General features: G+C 38.5%; 1 protein-coding gene and 1 non-coding gene across 2 annotated transcripts; one reads left to right on the forward strand and one right to left on the reverse strand.

Annotated features, from left to right (window-relative positions):
- The first annotated feature begins 15,217 nt into the window (after positions 1–15,217).
- Positions 15,218–17,691, forward strand: LOC140889656 (uncharacterized). The gene is made up of 2 exons (XM_073297376.1): positions 15,218–15,876; positions 17,199–17,691. The coding sequence occupies exons 1-2, from the start codon at positions 15,218–15,220 to the stop codon at positions 17,689–17,691; spliced, it is 1,152 nt and encodes a 383-aa protein (XP_073153477.1).
- On the reverse strand, positions 15,221–15,327 carry LOC140893974 (small nucleolar RNA R71). Its single transcript, XR_012153532.1, has one exon. It is a non-coding gene; the product is annotated as a small nucleolar RNA R71 (small nucleolar RNA).
- Positions 17,692–18,234: the final 543 nt, after the last annotated feature.

Here is an 18,234-nt window from a genome sequence, read left to right on the forward strand (position 1 = left end):
AGCCAGCACCTCCCCATTTGGAAGGGCCTATGTCACTACCGTCACATCCAGCCGCTGAGTATTCTACTCCTGATGATTCTAAGGTCGTGCTTGCTCAGATGAAGAAGCAGTGGAAGATGATGCAAGAACATATGACATATATGCATGACTTCACTGCAGCTCTCGCCCAGAATTATCCTCCCACAGTTGTACCTTATCCACCTCCTCCACAGTGGTCACCTGATGATACTGTTGATGCAGCACCTTTTTTCCGGGGAGATGATGATGATGATGCCGGGTACTGATGCTCGGTTTTGAAGGTACTGATGCTCGGTTTTGAAGGTACGAGTCCTTGTTCTTTTCTTGATTAATCATTGAGGACAATGCTTTTAATAAGTTTGGGGGAGTAATTACAATTTTGTGAATTTATGTTGTTTGATGCGTTTTGAGTTGAATTTTAGCATATGCTAGTTGATATGTTTTGGCATATGTTGAGATTAGTTGTTGTGATGCTGAGTTAAGTTGAATGGAGTCGTGAAATAATTGGATGCATGGCCAATGATGAGAAAATTTTTGTGCTATAACTGAAATTCATGAATGTCTACCTATTTAACCACATTATGAATTTTGAAAAAAATAGAACCAATTAGATGAACAATTTCTTATATACTCTGTGATTAATACTTGAATCTGATTTTTGAAACATACAGACATAGATATTATTGAGGCATTGTTTGAATTTTTTGGGCCTAATTTTTATTGAAATAATTTATCTTTAGTTGCCCATTTGAGCCTTCATGAGATATATGAGTACATTGAGGTACAAAAATCTGAATTTTTTTTGTTGAAAATCATCGTTTACTGCTGATGATTATTCTTCTCTACACTGATTGAAATTTGTATGATTTAATTGTGGATTGAGACTTGTCTAGAACTAGTTTGAACACTCTTCGAGGCAAAATATGGGCAAAACTGTCATTAGAGATGATTTATGCAATTTTTCTGAAATCGTTTGAGCCTTTCAAGCTACCCCATTAATATATTTTATCCTTAGTTACCTTGTTTGAGCCTTATTGAAAATCGAATGGCATGCGTGTAAATGTGTGATAAACCCCCATTCGTCATTATTTCAAGGTCCTACATTGACTACCTGAATAGCCTAAACACTATTTCCTACCTTTATGGGAGTAATTTGAATGCTAATATTTTATATGCTCCTTGTTTTTATTTGTGAATATGGAATGATGTGGTGGATGAATTGAAAAGAAAAAGATAGTAGTGAAGAAAAAAAATGGTTGAAAAAAGTTGTGAAAAATTGTTGGTGTAAAAAGAGAAGAAATGATGAAAAAATGAAATGAAGAAGAAGGATGAAAGTGAATGAAAAAAGGAGTGGAAATTACTTATTGAACATATATTACTCCATCTTTTGAATTTTTATTCTTTTGTTTGTAGCCATGAGCCAGGCCTTACATTATAAGCTAATTAAGTCCTATTGACCGAGTCTCAATTGCCCAATATATTAGTAAAGAAGAGTTGCGAGAATTTAGCATATGGACTGTTGATTGATACTTTTAATGATTATGAATTTTGATCGAAACACGCACACACTATTATTATATTTGCAATTACCAAATTGTGAGTGTTTTTTTATTAATACCCTTAATTTTGATCCTATGCTACCTTGAAATGTCCTCATGATCTATGAATGTGTGAATTGAATTTGGATAAGGGTGTTTTGAAACGTGAGTTGCGGAGATTGTAAGTTTATGAGGTTATTTAGTTATGAGTAAAATTTTCAAGTGTTAGTAGGTTGGATGGAATTGAATTTGATTTTTAAAATTATTGTTGAGGTCATTGCTCCATAATATTTCTTGACTATTCTTGTTGGTTTGATAGAATGAGTTTTTGAAGTTATTGTTTTGATTTTTTTGCTCGGGACTAGCAAAGGTCTAAGTTTGTGGGTATTTGATAAGTGTATTTTATACACTTAATTTATGTACGATTTTAATTGTTAATTATTGGTTTCGAGCATGTAGCGACCCAACCCGGATCAACTACCTAATCAGAGTTAAGAGCATAATTTAAGCATGCATTAAATAAATCGCTGCAGAAGACTGAAATAAAAATTTATCGGCAGAATACAACCGGTTAAACAAATTCGATTATACAACCCAATCGAATAAATAAGCCTAAAGGGTAGAAACCTACAGCTAATCCTGATGTATTCACTGGTTACTGGCTACTCCAAGCTCCTGGTGCTCAATTCTGTACCTACACCTGCCCCGTCGAATGGGGTGTCCAGACATACAAAAAATATTGGACGTGAGCGACTACGCTCAATACATAAACAATGATATATAAAATATATGCAGCACATAAGTGTATTTAAAACAAGGTAAAACAGTATACTAAGAGGCGCCAGGAATATACAGGGCAGTGCCGGATAGCTAGTCTGCGGTGCCGCTCCTATATTCCCCTATCAGCTATAGCGTCTACTCCACCGTCATGGTCGGTCCTAGTGATAGCAAAACCAGGGGCTGAGTCTTCCCAGACACGAATCCATAAGGAGTAACTCATCACCGATGGAAACTTTCATGACTCGCATCGTACCAGATGCAGTCCAGTAAAAACATGCATGTGCTAAAGCCGTAAAACATGGTAAACACATAGCACATACTCATGCAACAAATATAATATATATCATGCTGGCCATCTCAGTCAGTACTTACGTACCTTACTACATGCAGTCCTAGCAGTCCCACTCTAGGTTCTCAAGCCTATCATCAGCTCTACAATGCAAATACCCATGCATCATTCATTAAGATCTAAAAGCCTTAACTAAGCTATTGAATACTCCTAAATAATTTAAGGAGACCATATCTATACATGCGTCCGTCTTTAGCCCGCTAATGACAATTGCCTCAAAACTAGGCCACAGCTCCGCTACGACGTCTGGATCACTATGCCACTTCCGGATTCCCCATTGGATGCCTAGAACTCCCTAGATCTCAGTTAGAAGGCTAAGGAATCGAGAGAGAAAAAAGAGAGGTGCGAGTTAAAAATGAAATCTCAGACCCCTATTTATAACCGAAGTTCTGAGCCTCCGAACTCGACTTCGGACCCTCCGAAATGGTTCGGATCCTCCATTCCTGACTTCGGAGCCTCCGTTCCTGTTCGGAGCCTCCGATCCTGACTTCGGATCCTCCGGAGTCCCATCAATGACCTCACCCATGACATAATATCTTCGGAGCCTCCGATCCGAGTTCGGATCCTCCGAACCCGGTTCGGAGCCTCCGAACCATCCGAACCCTCGGAACCTTCCCGGCCATTTTTGGGTGTCCTGAATCCATTTATGTACTCCGTTAACCCATTTGAAGTTTCCTTAATCATGTTTTACTAAATATAAAAATGATCACACAATTAATTAATCATTAATCGTTAATTATAGATACGGGTCACTACATTCTCCCCCCCTTAAAATATTTCATCCTCGAAATCTAGGGTAAAACCTAGAGAACATAATAGAGACCTTTGCTCGAGTATATGGTCAAAATAGCTTTCGACACACTTAAACTCTTAACAAAATTCCTGCGAGATCCATCAACGCCGAACCACTTTCAGCACTCCTCAAACCCCTTGGTTTGATTCTGAAAGCTGTTGTGTTTCCCTATGAAAGTCAAAACTTTCTCGGCACAAATGTATCACAACACTGATACATCCTTCGTCCTCAAAGCGCATCTTCTCGAGATTCTTCCTATCGAGTCAACACTCGAAATCTACGTCAAAACCTAACTAGTTCGCAACCTTCGTCAAATCACTAGATAGTTTCCCACTATCCATATGCAAACTTCCCACAGACAGGTAATACCAATCCCAAACACTGTCCTTGACTCACAAAACATGAATCTCTATTTAAGAGAATTCAGTTGGCATAAATCTATACCTTAACGTAACTGCTTCATACGATTCCCAGACTGGTTACCCTTCCCATGCTCTCCGTAAGTAAAACCAAACTTCTAAAGCAATACTAGGAAGTCATACCACCAAGTCTAGTAATAATCGCAGTTTATGTTTCTCGATCGACTCCGTGCTGAGTCCTGATGAAAGCTATCATCACTTGCCAATCACGGCGCTAAGTTATCTTGTTACCATCGGCCTGCGAATCCTCGCATCCATCGCAATGGTAATCATTGTGCCTCCTATGAATTTCATCGACTCGACCACCTGGTCACTCATCCATGAGTTCAAACGATAGGCTAGTCAAATCTCTCTATAGGATTTTGAGCCATCTTGGGACATTCTCCTGATAGTTATACCCACTTGCAATTGTTGTACCCATATCAAGACTAAGGCAAGCCCCTACTAAAAGCTCAACTGGGACGCTCCACAGCATACCAGCATATGGAATTGCTTCCTATTCCGTCTCGAAAACTCGACTGTCATTGCACCGGTATAACTCACCTCGAAGTCTCTGATGACACCATCATCACTAGATACTTACCACGCACATGAACGTTTTCCATTGCTAAAACGCAATATGCTTGACAAATAGTCTGCACTGATGTGGCTTGCCGACTGGAAAGAACAAAGTTGCTTCATCACTACCTTGCGAAGTCTTCAATTCCCACAAAAATCTTGTTGGACACTAAGTCGATCAACGACTGCCTCAGTCATCTCAATGACCTTGCGCACCACACGCTGAGAGTTAGTGACACACTCTACTGGATCTCGAGAATTAGATCCAAGCTAATGTCACAACTCATGATCAGACAACTGATGTCCCTACGAGTACACAATCCTTGTTGGAACTCAAACCCAACGGTATACTAAGACATCATCACAAAACACTATCCAAGGAGCTACCAATTACTTCGCTTGTTTCTCGTGTCAAGTTAACACCTAAATTTCCCATACAAGTCAATTGTAATCTTTTGGTAGATTCGTCTTTGGCAAACCTAGAGACTCCAAAGCATCACCTGTTCCGAGACTGTACCAAGTACTCATCTCCTATGCACTAAGCGACAACATACTATCCCAAGCATTTCTCGATTGCTATATCCTAATCATCACTGATTGGACTTTACTTATCGACCTCGTTGATTTACTGATGCTCATACTCATCAAATCATACAACCACTGATCATCCAACCTACATGGCTCGGTCAATATTCATGACTCAGCTGCCATGGAGAACTATTACCAAAAACCTAGTAAAATCGAATGACTGCATCGGATGTCTCATATCTATTTCTGACGGTGTCAGATACAGTACATAAGTAGTTTACTTGGCACAAGCCCTGCGCCAACCCAGCACTACTAACCGTTGCTTTGTTCACTCGGAGCGAACACTAAAGCGAACTAAAGCCCAAGAAATTCCCACGATCTATCAACCTAGATCATTTTCATCCCATGGAAAATTCCTACGCTTAACTTTTGAAAACGTCAGACAGTACTTAGCGCAATCACTGGACTCATTTATCCATTGCCTCGTTCATTCAGAAAGAACTCCACGGCTAACCAAGTTCAAAATTATACCTAAAGAATCCCAAAGATTCTTAAAGTCTTCGGACACGCTCCTGATTATATCCCTCGCTAATATTGTGCAACAATTCAAGACTGAGGCAGCTTACAACAATAACCCACCTAGACAACTACCAAGGCTTCACGGTTATAGGTCATGCTTCCCTCGCATCTTAAATAGTTCTGTACCATCCTTAACATTTGATATAATCCATCACAAATGAAGTCAATCATCATGGAGTAGTCCTTGTATTCAAGTCGAAGTCTTAAAATAGCATCCATCCAGGATCTCGGATAACTCCTATCACAAAGAAACCCTAATCACAACTCTAATGAAAACCCCTAGTCACCGCTGGTAGAAATCCGTCCACCTACTAGATCCACACATCTAGCAGTAACTTAAAGGTTAAAACCTATCTGCTCAGAGTACACACTTGTCAAGGAAATCCCTCCAAGACTGGTTCTCACAGCAGAATACTCCAACTAATATCTCTGGCACACCAGAAGATACCGAATTGTTGATATCAAACCTGATATCTAATCCAAGGTCATACCTCGTCGTGACTGTCTCCAAATCCCTAGACTGAGTAGCCTCCCCACCGCTGATCCTGAAGCACGAAGGCTCCCAGGTAAACTCTGAAGTACAAAGACTCCCAGAGTAGTACTGGCATAGGGTCGTGCCCCATCACGTCTAGTCATGGTCATAGTCCACAACTCTTGGCATATACTGGACCTGGCATCCTGATGAAAACCCATCATCATGAAGTCTCAACCTACGAAGGTCAAACATCTTACTGTTTTAAGGAAACAACTTAGAACAAAGCTCAATGTTCTAAACCGAAAAATATTCCCATGCCTCCAGATGAATCACCTCATCACTGGCACTAACTCATCATGCCGACTAACTAGGTCAACCTAGGAAAACACCTAGAGTAACTACAAGTCAAACAGTTACAGCTGGCTTACTCAAGATCTATGAGCTACAGTAGTTTGAACACAAATCAACTAGAAAAATGTCAATCTTAGCAAAATCACTTGCAATAATTCTTAATTGCTGGACAATTAATACATGTATCATTACTTCAAGTTATGTACAATTTATTTATTACAATCCCATGTAATACACAGTATTCAAAATACAATGAAATGTACAACCAAACTTGAAATGATACAACCAAAGTATGATGATTCATTACAAATAAAATACTGTTTTACAACTACAACAATACAATATTTAAACCATCGTACTAGTCTTCGTTTCTTGAGCATGAAATTTCTAATCGACACGTGCATCAATGCAAGCGTAATCCTGCCCAATATCTCTCGGCATCTCGTCCAAGTCTCTCTACATATCCTCCCGCAAAGAACTCCGGAGAAATGGCACGTGATAACTAACCAACTATGCTTTGCATCAGTGCCTTTCAGTCGACCTCTTCTGCTCACGATCTACCGTCAGCATTCTTCTTGTATTCATATCATGCTTTTGAACATGAAGTTTCCCGTGTGCCTACCAAAAGCATCGATACAAGAATACCGGCAAAACCATGTTCTGCATGAGTTTAATGACCTTACGTTCACAACCAGTCATGCCTTAGCCACTCAAGACATTCCCTGGTGAAGGTCTATCTGACAATCTCTCCAACTACGAGTGGAGAATCTCTTCGGACTGAAACCACATGGGTTATGACACATGATTCGTTCCAAAAAGTACTCAGATGTATTTGACGCGATATACTTGTTCTTATCTTCCAGTCTTTCCCGGCTGGAATCCATATGTTCTTTGATCACCCCAATGTATCGAATGATGAACCGTCCACAGTAGTCACCCTATCCATCGATATGATACTACTGGTGTTCTCATCACTGTTGCATTCCTTATAGTAAATACTTCTGCCGCAAACCTCGGCAATGAAGAACCAAATCGTCATTCGTTAGGTCTCACCGATCCTACAAGGATAATCCAAAGTCTCAGTACTATATCCCAAGTCTCTTTGCATGCCTCTCTGATACCAATAAATGTAGCGACCCAACCCGGATCCACTACCTAATCAGAGTTAAGAGCATAATTTAAGCATGCATTAAATAAATCGCTGCGAAAGACTTAAATAAAAACATACCGGCAGAATACAACCGGTTAAACAAATTCGATTATACTACCAAATCGAATAAATAAGCCTAAAGGGTAGAAACCTATAGCTAATCCTGATGTCTTCACTGGTTACTGGCTACTCCAAGCTCCTGGTGCTCAATCCTGTACCTACACCTGCCCCGTCGAATGGGGTGTCCAGACATACAGAAAATACTGGACGTGAGTGACTATACTCAATACATAAGCAGTGATATATAAAATATATGCAGCACATAAGTGTATTTAAAACAAGGTAAAATAGTATACTCAGAGGCGCCAAAAATATACAGGGCAATGCCGGATAGCTAGTCCGCGGTGCCGCTCCTATATTCCCCTATCAGCTATAGCGTCTACTCCACCGTCGTGGTCGCTCCTAGTGATATCAAAACCAGGGGCTGAGTCTCCCCAGACACGAATCCATAAGAAGTAACTCATCATCGATGGAAACTGTCATAACTCGCATCGTACCAGATGCAGTCCAGTAAAAACATGCATGTGCTAAAGCCATAAAACATGGTAAACACATAGCACATACTCATGCAACAAATATAATATATATCATGTTGGCCATCTTAGTCAGTACTTACGTACTTTACTACAGGCAGTCCTAGCAGTCCCACTCTAAGTTCTCAAGCTTATCATCAGCTCTACAATGCAAATACCCATGCATCATTCATTAAGCTCTAAAAGCCCTAACTAAGCTATTTCATACTCCTAAATAATTTAAGGAGACCATAGCTATACCTGCGTCCGTCGTCAGCCCGCTGATGACAATTACCTCAAAACTAGGCCACAGCTCCGCTACGACGTCTGGATCACTATGCCACTTTTGGATTCCCCATTGGATGCCTAGAACTCCCTAGATCTGAGTTAGAAGGCTAAGGAATCGAGAGAGAGAAAAAGGAGAGGTGCGAGTTGAAAATGAAATCTCGGACCCCTATTTATAGCCGAAGTTCGGAGCCTCCAAACTCGACTTCGGACCCTCTGAACTGGTTCGGATCCTCCGTTCCTGACTTCGGAGCCTCCGTTCCTGCTCGAAGCCTCTGATCCTGACTTCGGATCCTCCGAAGTCCCATCAATGACCTCACCCATGACATAATATCTTCGGAGCATCCGATCCGAGTTCGGATCCTCCGAACCATCTGAATTCTCGGAACCTTCCCGACTATTTTTGAGTGTTCTGAATCCATTTCTGGACTCCGTTAACCCATTTGAATTTTAATTAATCATGATTTACTAAATCTAAACATGATCACACAATTAATTACTCATTAATCGTTAATTCTGGATACGGGTCACTACAGAGCAGAATTATGTGTGGATTTTGTTGTTTTTGTGTTTGTAGGAGATTATTGAATTTATGTGGAAATAGAGAAGAAAAGAAGAGAAAATAAATGGGCTTTTTTATTGGGCTTGGAATTGTTAGCGCTTAACTTAGCGCTAACGAGAAGAACTCTTGAGAAAACGCGCACCTTTCTGTGAGAGTGAAGAATTGGAGCCAGAAGCTTATGCGCACCCACGTGGGATTTATGGAGCGGCCGCGTGTAATGAGATCTCGGTGTTTTAATTATTGCGGGAAGGAAAATTTTTATTTTCTTGGGCATTTAATGGGCTTTAATTGTGACGATATAAAAGGGATTTCTGAGCGTGAAATTTAAGAGAGCCGCCACAACACATCACACGTATATCAGAGACAGAGATTTGATTGTGATTGTGAAGATTTATGGGAAAAAAATCTGGTGCTTTTAACGTGAAGAATGAAGACGGAGATTGATAGACCGGGCACGGCGTCGACTACGAATTTGTTTTTTTTTCTTTTATTTAATTTTGAATATGTTTGGATTTTTTAATATGATTTGTTTTATTCAGAATTTTATTATGAACTAATTCTTTAGAGTCTAGAGGTCGGATGGAACCTGATGTAGACACTTTCATGAATTTTTGATTTTATTGAATTGAGTTTCTTCTAGATTAATTATTTTTCTAGAATTGAATGTATTTTCAATTACTTGATCAATAATTAAATTGTTATATTTATTTGAAATCTGGCACTCGGGAGAGGAGATTTTGAATAAGACCAATAGAAAATACACTGTTAATTATTTATATAGCTCGAGAGAGTGTATAATTTTAACATTGTTTTTGCATAGATCACTGCGAGTAGATTCTTAATAGGGATATTGGAATTGAATTATAGTTGATAAAAATTATTTGTTGCTCGGGAGAGGGAAATAATAAACTTAAGTGTTCTTGACTATTAATTGAATGGAACTCATGAAGATAAATTAATTAGGATTTATTGTTTTTGAAACCAGGTGAAATCTAAACCTCTAAACCATTTTTCTATGATTGATTATTTCTGAAAGTTGTGTGCGCGCTATTAAAATTCATTTTATTATTTTATTTTTCTGCAAAATTCTTGATCATTAATTTTTTAAATAAAATTAAGACTATTTTAATTGCAATTTTCATTTTAATCCTCGTGAGATCGACACTTTCTTCATTACTATATTAAAACTTGACACTCGTACGCTTGCGAGTATTTTTAACAACAGATCTGGATCCTTATAGTAAATAGGGAGTATGATATAGCGTAGTTAAGACTTTTAGAATAAAGTGGAAATGCATGAGTACTTTGCATTGTAGTGCGGACTGTAGGCTTGGACATAGTGCTGGTCTAGCTTGCCTAGTGTATGAGGTACGGAAGTATTTATTCGAGATATCCAGATGAGTATGCATGTATTATGTGTTTACATGTATTATGTGATTGCATGTTTTTATATGCTTTTATATACAGCATGTCATGACTGTATGTTGCATTCATATGCATATTGAGACTTTTACCTTAGAGGTAACCTGTAGTAGGGCGCTCACCCTACGAGTTTGTGGATGGTAGGATACGATAGTCTTGTGTCAGGTCATCATGATGGTTGGACACATGTACTAGTATCAGGTCACCATTATCCACTGGGTATATGAGCCACCTCCTAAGGCGACGGCACAGCGTGCTATATACCCTAGGATCGGTCTATGAGCTTGTTTTTTGACCTGAGTGTCTTGGTACCCAGTTCACTTGCATACATGCACGCATAAAACCGTATACTCATACTCTCGTACTGAGCTTATCATGCTCAGGTCCCGTACTTTGTTGTATCTGGACACCCTATTCCATGGGGCAGGTCTGCGGATGGATGATGCGGGTGGTTCCAGGAGGTCTTAGGCATTGGATGATCAGCAGGGATTTGTCTAAGCTTTTGTTTCCGTTGTATTTGGGATTGCTGGAGATCGGAAGCTCCGAAGGTGGGAACGAAAGCTCCGATCGTGATCGAAAGCTCCGTTGTGCAATCGGTGGTTCCGATGGTATTATGTCAGGCATGACGTGTGTGTCTGATCGGAAGCTCCGATCGAGTTCGGACGTTCCGATCACCCTATCCGAGGTCAACCATTGAGAACTTGACATGTGGCAGATAAGGATCATCGGAAGCTTCAAAGTCGGGATCGGACGTTCTGATCGTGGTTTATAAATAGAAGGCCGAGGCTTCACTTTCATTTGCCAATTCCAAGAATTTCATTCCATTCCAGTCTTATTTGAGTAGTTCTAGCCTTCCTAAGCTCAACTCGGGAGTCGGCGGTGCATTCGGGAGTCGCAGCGTAGTTGTGCCCAAGTTCTGGGGGCATCGACATCAAAGGACTGACGATGAACGCAGGTGTTAGAACCTAATGGGGGGGATTTAGGTTCAACTGGCAACTTTAGCAATTTAAAGCGATTATGCAAGTACGCAAGCGAAAGACTTAAAGCAATTAATAATAAGTGCGGTAAATAAATGCGTAATGTAAATAATGAAGTAAAAGGGATAAGAGATGTTTATGAAAGTTCGACGATAAATCATCTACGTCTCCCCTTCTTGGTTAAGATCGATTAACCAAGGATCCACTAGCACTTCGAACGTCTTTGCCTTGATGGCTCCAAGGATAGCCGTACAACTCAACACTCTTGAACTTAAGGGCTCCAAGGATAGCCACAACACAATTGCAACACACTTGGCTTCAAACACAAGTGTTTACAATAATCGAACAACCAACTCACGAATGAACTTATACAAACAACCCTTGATTTTGAATATATATCACACAAATATTTATTGAACTCTTGAAAGAGAGGATCTTGTTTGCAAAGAGAGATGAGAGTGAATTTTTGAGTTGAAATGACTTCAAATTGCATGTATTTATAGTTGTCAATCCGAGCTGGTTCGGAGCCTCCGAATAGGACTTCGGGTCGTCTGAATGATGTCTAATTTCAAGTTCAAATTTCTGCGGCTGATGAACTGTTCGGGTGATCTGAACTCATCTTCGGGTCATCCTAACGGCTGCATTAAATTCATTCCGACAAAATCTTCAGTGGCCATAAAGTAGTTCGGGTCCTCCGAACGTGTCTTCTGGTCATCCGAAGTATGAATTTCGTGGCTTCCGAGAGTGCTCCCGATCAATATTAAAATCTGAAAAATCTTTGGGTCCTCCGAACTGTCTTTGGACCGTCCGAAGTAGCCTTTGTTGCCTCCAAGCCTGTCATTCGATCTTTATTTAAATTCAGAATATTCTTCGGATCGTCCGAACGGGCTTCGGACTGTCCGAACCTAGGCAAATTCGAACACTTAATTTTTTATCTCCAATTTTTTATTATCAGGTCTTGCTTCCAATATTGTTCATACTCTAAAATATTATTATCTGCAAATTTCTCACTTTAAACTGTTAGTAATAATTAACCAAGTTTTGTAATCATCAAAAACAAAATATTTTGAGACTTGTTAATGCATTAAAAGAATTAATCTTATTACACGAGATTTGTATGAGTTTAAGGCGTAACAGCAGGTATAGCTTTGGCTCCTTAAAATTATTAGGGAGTATGCTATAGTCTAGTTAAGGCTTTTAGAGCACTGTAATGATGTTAGTATCATTTGGCTTTGTAGCGCGGGTTGTAGGCGTGGACTTTTAGCTGGTAGAGCTTGCCTAGTATTTGAGGTACAAAAGTACTGTTCGAGATATCCTGATTGAGTATGCATGTATTATATGACTGCATGATTTATATGACATGATTTTATGCTGCATACATTTGCATATTGAGCTATCTCGTTTGAGATGTCTATTAGTAGGGTTTTACCCTATTCTATTAGTGGATGGACTTCCATCGATTTGGGTCCGGAGTATCCACTGGTATTTTGGTATGGGAGCCACCTACTGAAGCGATGACACAACGTACTACATACCACGGCCCGATCTGTCTTTGTTATCTATTCCTTGGCCTCGTGTCTGTAGGCAGTTCACCTTGCATGCATGTATACTCATACTCTCGTGCTGAGCGCTTATGCTCACGTCTCGTACTTTATGTTTCTGGACACCCTATTCTGTGGAGCAGGTTTGCGATTGGATGAGGCTGGAGGTTCCAAGAGGGGCTAGGCAGTGGTTGATCAGCCGGATACCTGGATATGTTTTATTTTCTGTTGTATTTGGAGAATACAGTATTCGATTTGGTTGTATAAATATTCGTGGTATTTACAGATTCCTTTCCTTGGGATTGTATAAATGTTTATTGCTTCCGCAGTTTATTCTGTATATCTATTTAATTAAGTTAATTGCATGCTTAAGTTCTAATTAGTAGGTGATCTAGGTATGGGTCACTACATGGATTTTAGTAGTAATTTATTGATTTTAAGTTAGAATGATTTCATGGGTGAATTATTGGTTTAAGTTAGATTGATTTTGAAATTAGTGCTTAGAGTACATTGTATATGTAATTACATAACCATGGTTGAAGAGAGGATTTTATTAGGACGCCAGTTATTCCCATGGTCAAAGTTCGGTGGCTGAATCATTCAAAAGAGAAGGCTACTAGGGAGACCAAAGCTGATATTCATACGTGTCATCCATATCTATTCGGTGCTTAATTCAATTTTGAGGATGAAATTACATCTAAGTGGGGAAGAATCGTAATGCCTGGAAATTTGTTTACATAAAATCGCATGCATAACAAAGAAATTAATTATTTTTAAAATAAAGTAAAAGGGGATAAATGATGTTTTATGATATGTGATATGTTTATATGTTTTAAAGTTAATTATGGTATTTAACCCAATTATTTTGAGGATTATGTTTTTTTTATGGAAAAGTGAGTTGTAGTAGCTACACCTTTATTTTGTTGGAATTTAGGGGATCCGAACCCCGAAACATGTTTGTGTGATTGAATCTTTGCACGAATTGAGTTTGATTTATACTAATATTTGATTTTATCATGGTTTATTATTCTATGTTGAGGAGTAGCTAACTTTAGCATAGATTCGTAAGTTGTGAATTGCTGTCGAGAGATAGATACATAATTAGGACGAATGATAAAATACATGGACTTAAAATATGCATAGATATATGATATTTAGTACATGTTGAAAACCATAGACCACTAGGTTGAAAGTTATAGGAATTCAAAGAACGTCAAGCAATCAGTAATGATAAAATAATTAAAGAGATTTAATTGTTTTATTAAATTGAATTAGATTGGCATAACCTCGAGAGAGAGTGTCGATACTTCAGGAATTTCTGTCAAATCTATGTGTATTAAATTAAGATTCAATCGTCCAGTTCAATTAGGGGGAAGGTGAACTGAAATTCCAACAAAAATCCTTCTATATTATATTTTCTCAATCTTGAAAAGTTGGTTTTGTTATATGCATTAATTCTAGTTATTTAATTTGAGTTCATTAGTAATAAATTTTAGTTACAATCAATCATCAACTTTTGTTACTTTGGGTAGAGAAATAAAATAATTGAGTTATTGTGACGTAGTCCCTGAGGATGATACTCATACTCCATACACTTTTCTATAACTTAAGTCGTGCACTTGCGATAATATTGAGCATAAAAGAGAGATAATTATATTGATTTTACATGTTGGTTTTTGCTCGATCAAGTTTTTGGCGCTGTTGCCGGGAATTATTGATTAATTTTATTTTTCTTATTTAATTTTTCTACTTCAATTTTAATCACTATTTTCATCTGTGAAGTGCAGGATTCTCTTGCAGTGCATGCAACATTCACCCGAAGCGGAATTTATCCCTTTTGATCCTGAAATCGAAAGAACCTTTTGCAGGAGAAGAAGTCAAAAGAGAGAAATAATGGCAGAACAGGAGCAGCGGATGCTGAATGATGGAGATGATGAGAATAATGCACCACCTATCTACAGTTCAATGATTGATAGCGCCTTGCCATCCCTAGAAATGCCAGACCAAGCATCATCAGGCCAACCATAGCAGCAAATCATTTTGAAATAAATCCTGTTATCATTCAAATGGTGCAAAACACAGTCCAATTTGGTGGGATGACAATTGATGACCCATATGCTCACCTGACAAATTTTCTAGAAATCTGTGATACTTTCAAGATGCAGGGAGTCTCTGATGACTCTATTCTTTTGCGTTTATTTCCTTTTTCTTTGAGAGATAAGTCTAAAGCGTGGCTAATAAATCTACCTCCAGGTTCGATCACCACTTGGGATGATCTTGCGAAATCTTTTCTCACAAATACTTCCCACCATCTAAATCGATGAAGCTGAGGGCTGACATCACAAATTTTTCTCCAGGAGACCAGGAAACACTCTATGAAGCATGGGAGCGCTACAAAGATCTATTGAGGAGATGCCCACACCACCAATTACCAGACGGTCTTGTGGTTCAAACTTTTTATTATGGTCTTCCTCACTCTAACCGTACCATGCTAGATGCAGCTGCAGGTGGTAATTTATTACGCAAATCACTAGAGGATGGATATGAGTTAATTGAGGATATGACATCTAGTAGCTATCACCCTCAATCTGAGAGAAGTGCAGCCAGCAGGAGACCCGCAGGAATGCATCAAGTTGATGCATTCACCTCAGTAGCAACTCAGCTTGAAGTCATGAATAAGAGGATTGAAGATCTAACTCTAGGGAAGTCTGCGATGTGTATTCAAGAAGTGTGGTGTGAGAAATATGGTGTTGAACACTTCACGAAAGACTATCAGACAGGCAATCCATCGTATCAGCAAGAGGGAGGTATGGTAAACCATGTAGGAAATCAAAACGGCCCGAGGAATGATCCATTTTCAAACACATATAATCCTGGGTGGAAACAGCATCAAAATTTTTCTTGGGGAGGACAGAATAATCGACAGTATGGAAATCAGAACTACGGGAAAAAGCCTCAAGAGGAGAAGTCAAGTGATAAGTGCATTTTTTATGCATTAGTTTGTGATATTTTTATGTCTATTTTGTGTGAATTCATATTGTTTTTATGTTTTTTGGTGTATGCTTGTGTATTTCACTCCTCGGGTTGATTTTGTAAGAAAATAGATTTTTGAAGAGTGAATTACGGAACATCTTTGTTCTAAAAACTAAATTTAATTGTACAAAAATTCAAATCCGATCTCCACTGTTCAAAATTAAGTTCACGATGACTTAAAGCTGCTGTCAAAATTTCAGCTCGATCCAACGGCTAGAACATGAGATATGAATTTTTCAAAATCATCGCTCGCAGTAGAAATTTTGTACGACGCGCGCGCGAATAAGAGTTCCAAAATTTTGGTTTTTTGTTCTGCACACGCGCGAGACTTATAACGCTCGCACGCGTGTTTCGGCGTCAGATTTGTTCCGAAAAGTCCTTGTTTTGAAAGGAAATTAATTGGTATGGGTTCCGAACCATATAAATAGAAGATATATCATATTTTTGGGGGTTTCAAAGTTCTAGACGATAGACAGAGGCGGCGGCTACGGGCGTGGAGATTGAAGACGCTCCATCAGAGTTTTTTTTCTTTTTTTTAATTAATTTTATTTTTGAATTATTGTTTTTAATTATTGAGTAGTTTATTTTCAACCAAGACGACGTGATTGGGCCGAACAAATTCATGTAGAAAACTTGGATGTTTATTTGGGATTTTTCAGACTTGATTTTATTTTACTGATTGTCAGATTTATATTTGTCTTGTGAATAGCTGATCAACTAGTTTTTTTCATGTTAATCGATTCCAAGTCAACAGATGAGGTATTGATTTTGATCACTTTGATAATCAACACATGGTAAAACCGACTAGAAATAGAATTCGGTTTCAGTGTGCGGTTTAGGTGAAAACTGAATTTTCACAAATATTTAATGAACTCAAATTTGATTAGAATTACGAAAGATTAATCCGTCAATATTTGAGTAGGTTTGATTGTTCTAGAAATAGACCTTTGAAGAAGATAGGATAATTCATGTGATCTAAGATTAAATCTGAGTCTGGAATCAACTACATGTTACATGATTTGTTTGGTACCTACGTGCGTCTTGGTTGTCTCGTTTTAATTATTTTTTTCTTCAATTATTTTAATTCTTATTTCTTAAGAAGTTTTTATTTTATTTTCTTATTTTATTTAAATCAAATTGATTTTTATGATTTTGTCTAGATTAAACTAAATAATTAATTTTTGAGAATTGACTGCAGTCCCTTTGGGATCGATACTTGTACTTTCAGTCCACTTTACTATTATTTGATCTGGTACGCTTGACAGTAGATTCATATCACACCGATTTAGCCGGTCATCAAGCATGGAACAGATGATGCAGAAGTTCATATCATCCACTGAGACCGGAATGCAGAATCAGGATGCATCGATCAAGAATGTGGAAAATCAAATAGGGCAGTTAGCTAAAGCGATGTCCAGCAGAGAGCTGGGTACTTTGCCAAGTGACACGGAAAATAATCCAAAGGAGCAGGTCAAGGTTGTTGAATTAAGAAGTGGGAAGAGAATCAAAGGTGAGAGACGAGGCGAGAAAGAATCAGAACCAGCTATATTAGAGAAAACTGCAGGTAAGTCTTCTACTTCTACACAACCACCCACATCACAGTCAAATATTGTTATTCCACCACCCTTTCCTGCAGCTCTCAAGAAGGCCAAGCTAGATTCTCAGTTCGCTAAATTCCTAGAAGTTTTCAAGAAATTGAATATAAACATTCCATTCGCCGATGAATTGATGCAAATGCCCAGTTATGCTAAGTTCTTGTAGTAGATTCTCTCCAACAAGAGAAAATTGGAGGAGCATGCAATGATCATTCTAACAGAAAATTGCTCTGCACTAGTTCAGAACAAGATCCCACCGAAGCAAAAATATCCAGGGAGTTTCTCTATCCCTTGTGTTATTAATGATGTGCAATTTCATAAAGTTTTGTGTGATTTAGGTGCTAGCATAAACTTAATGCCATATTCTGTTTTCAGGAAATTGATCTTGGGAGAGCCGAAACCCACCAGAATGTTGTTACAATTGGCAGACAGATCTATCAAATATCCAAGAGGGATAATATAGGATGTGCTGGTGAAAGTGAAAGAGTGGGTGCCCGGTGAGCCAACTTGTGGCTAAGGGCTTTTATGACTCTATGTATAAATAATCTTTTGTTTAATATAATTTACACTTTTATAATGGCAATGACTTTATCTTTCTTCATATTGTTATATTGTGATATACTATTGTTGTTTTGATAAAGACCTTGAATATACTATAGTGTATGTAAGATGTGGTAGTACATGGGGATGACTATCATGAAACACATCT

This window comes from Henckelia pumila, chromosome 3 (genome assembly GCF_033568475.1).
Source record: "Henckelia pumila isolate YLH828 chromosome 3, ASM3356847v2, whole genome shotgun sequence".
NCBI classification, from domain to species: Eukaryota; Viridiplantae; Streptophyta; class Magnoliopsida; order Lamiales; family Gesneriaceae; genus Henckelia; species Henckelia pumila.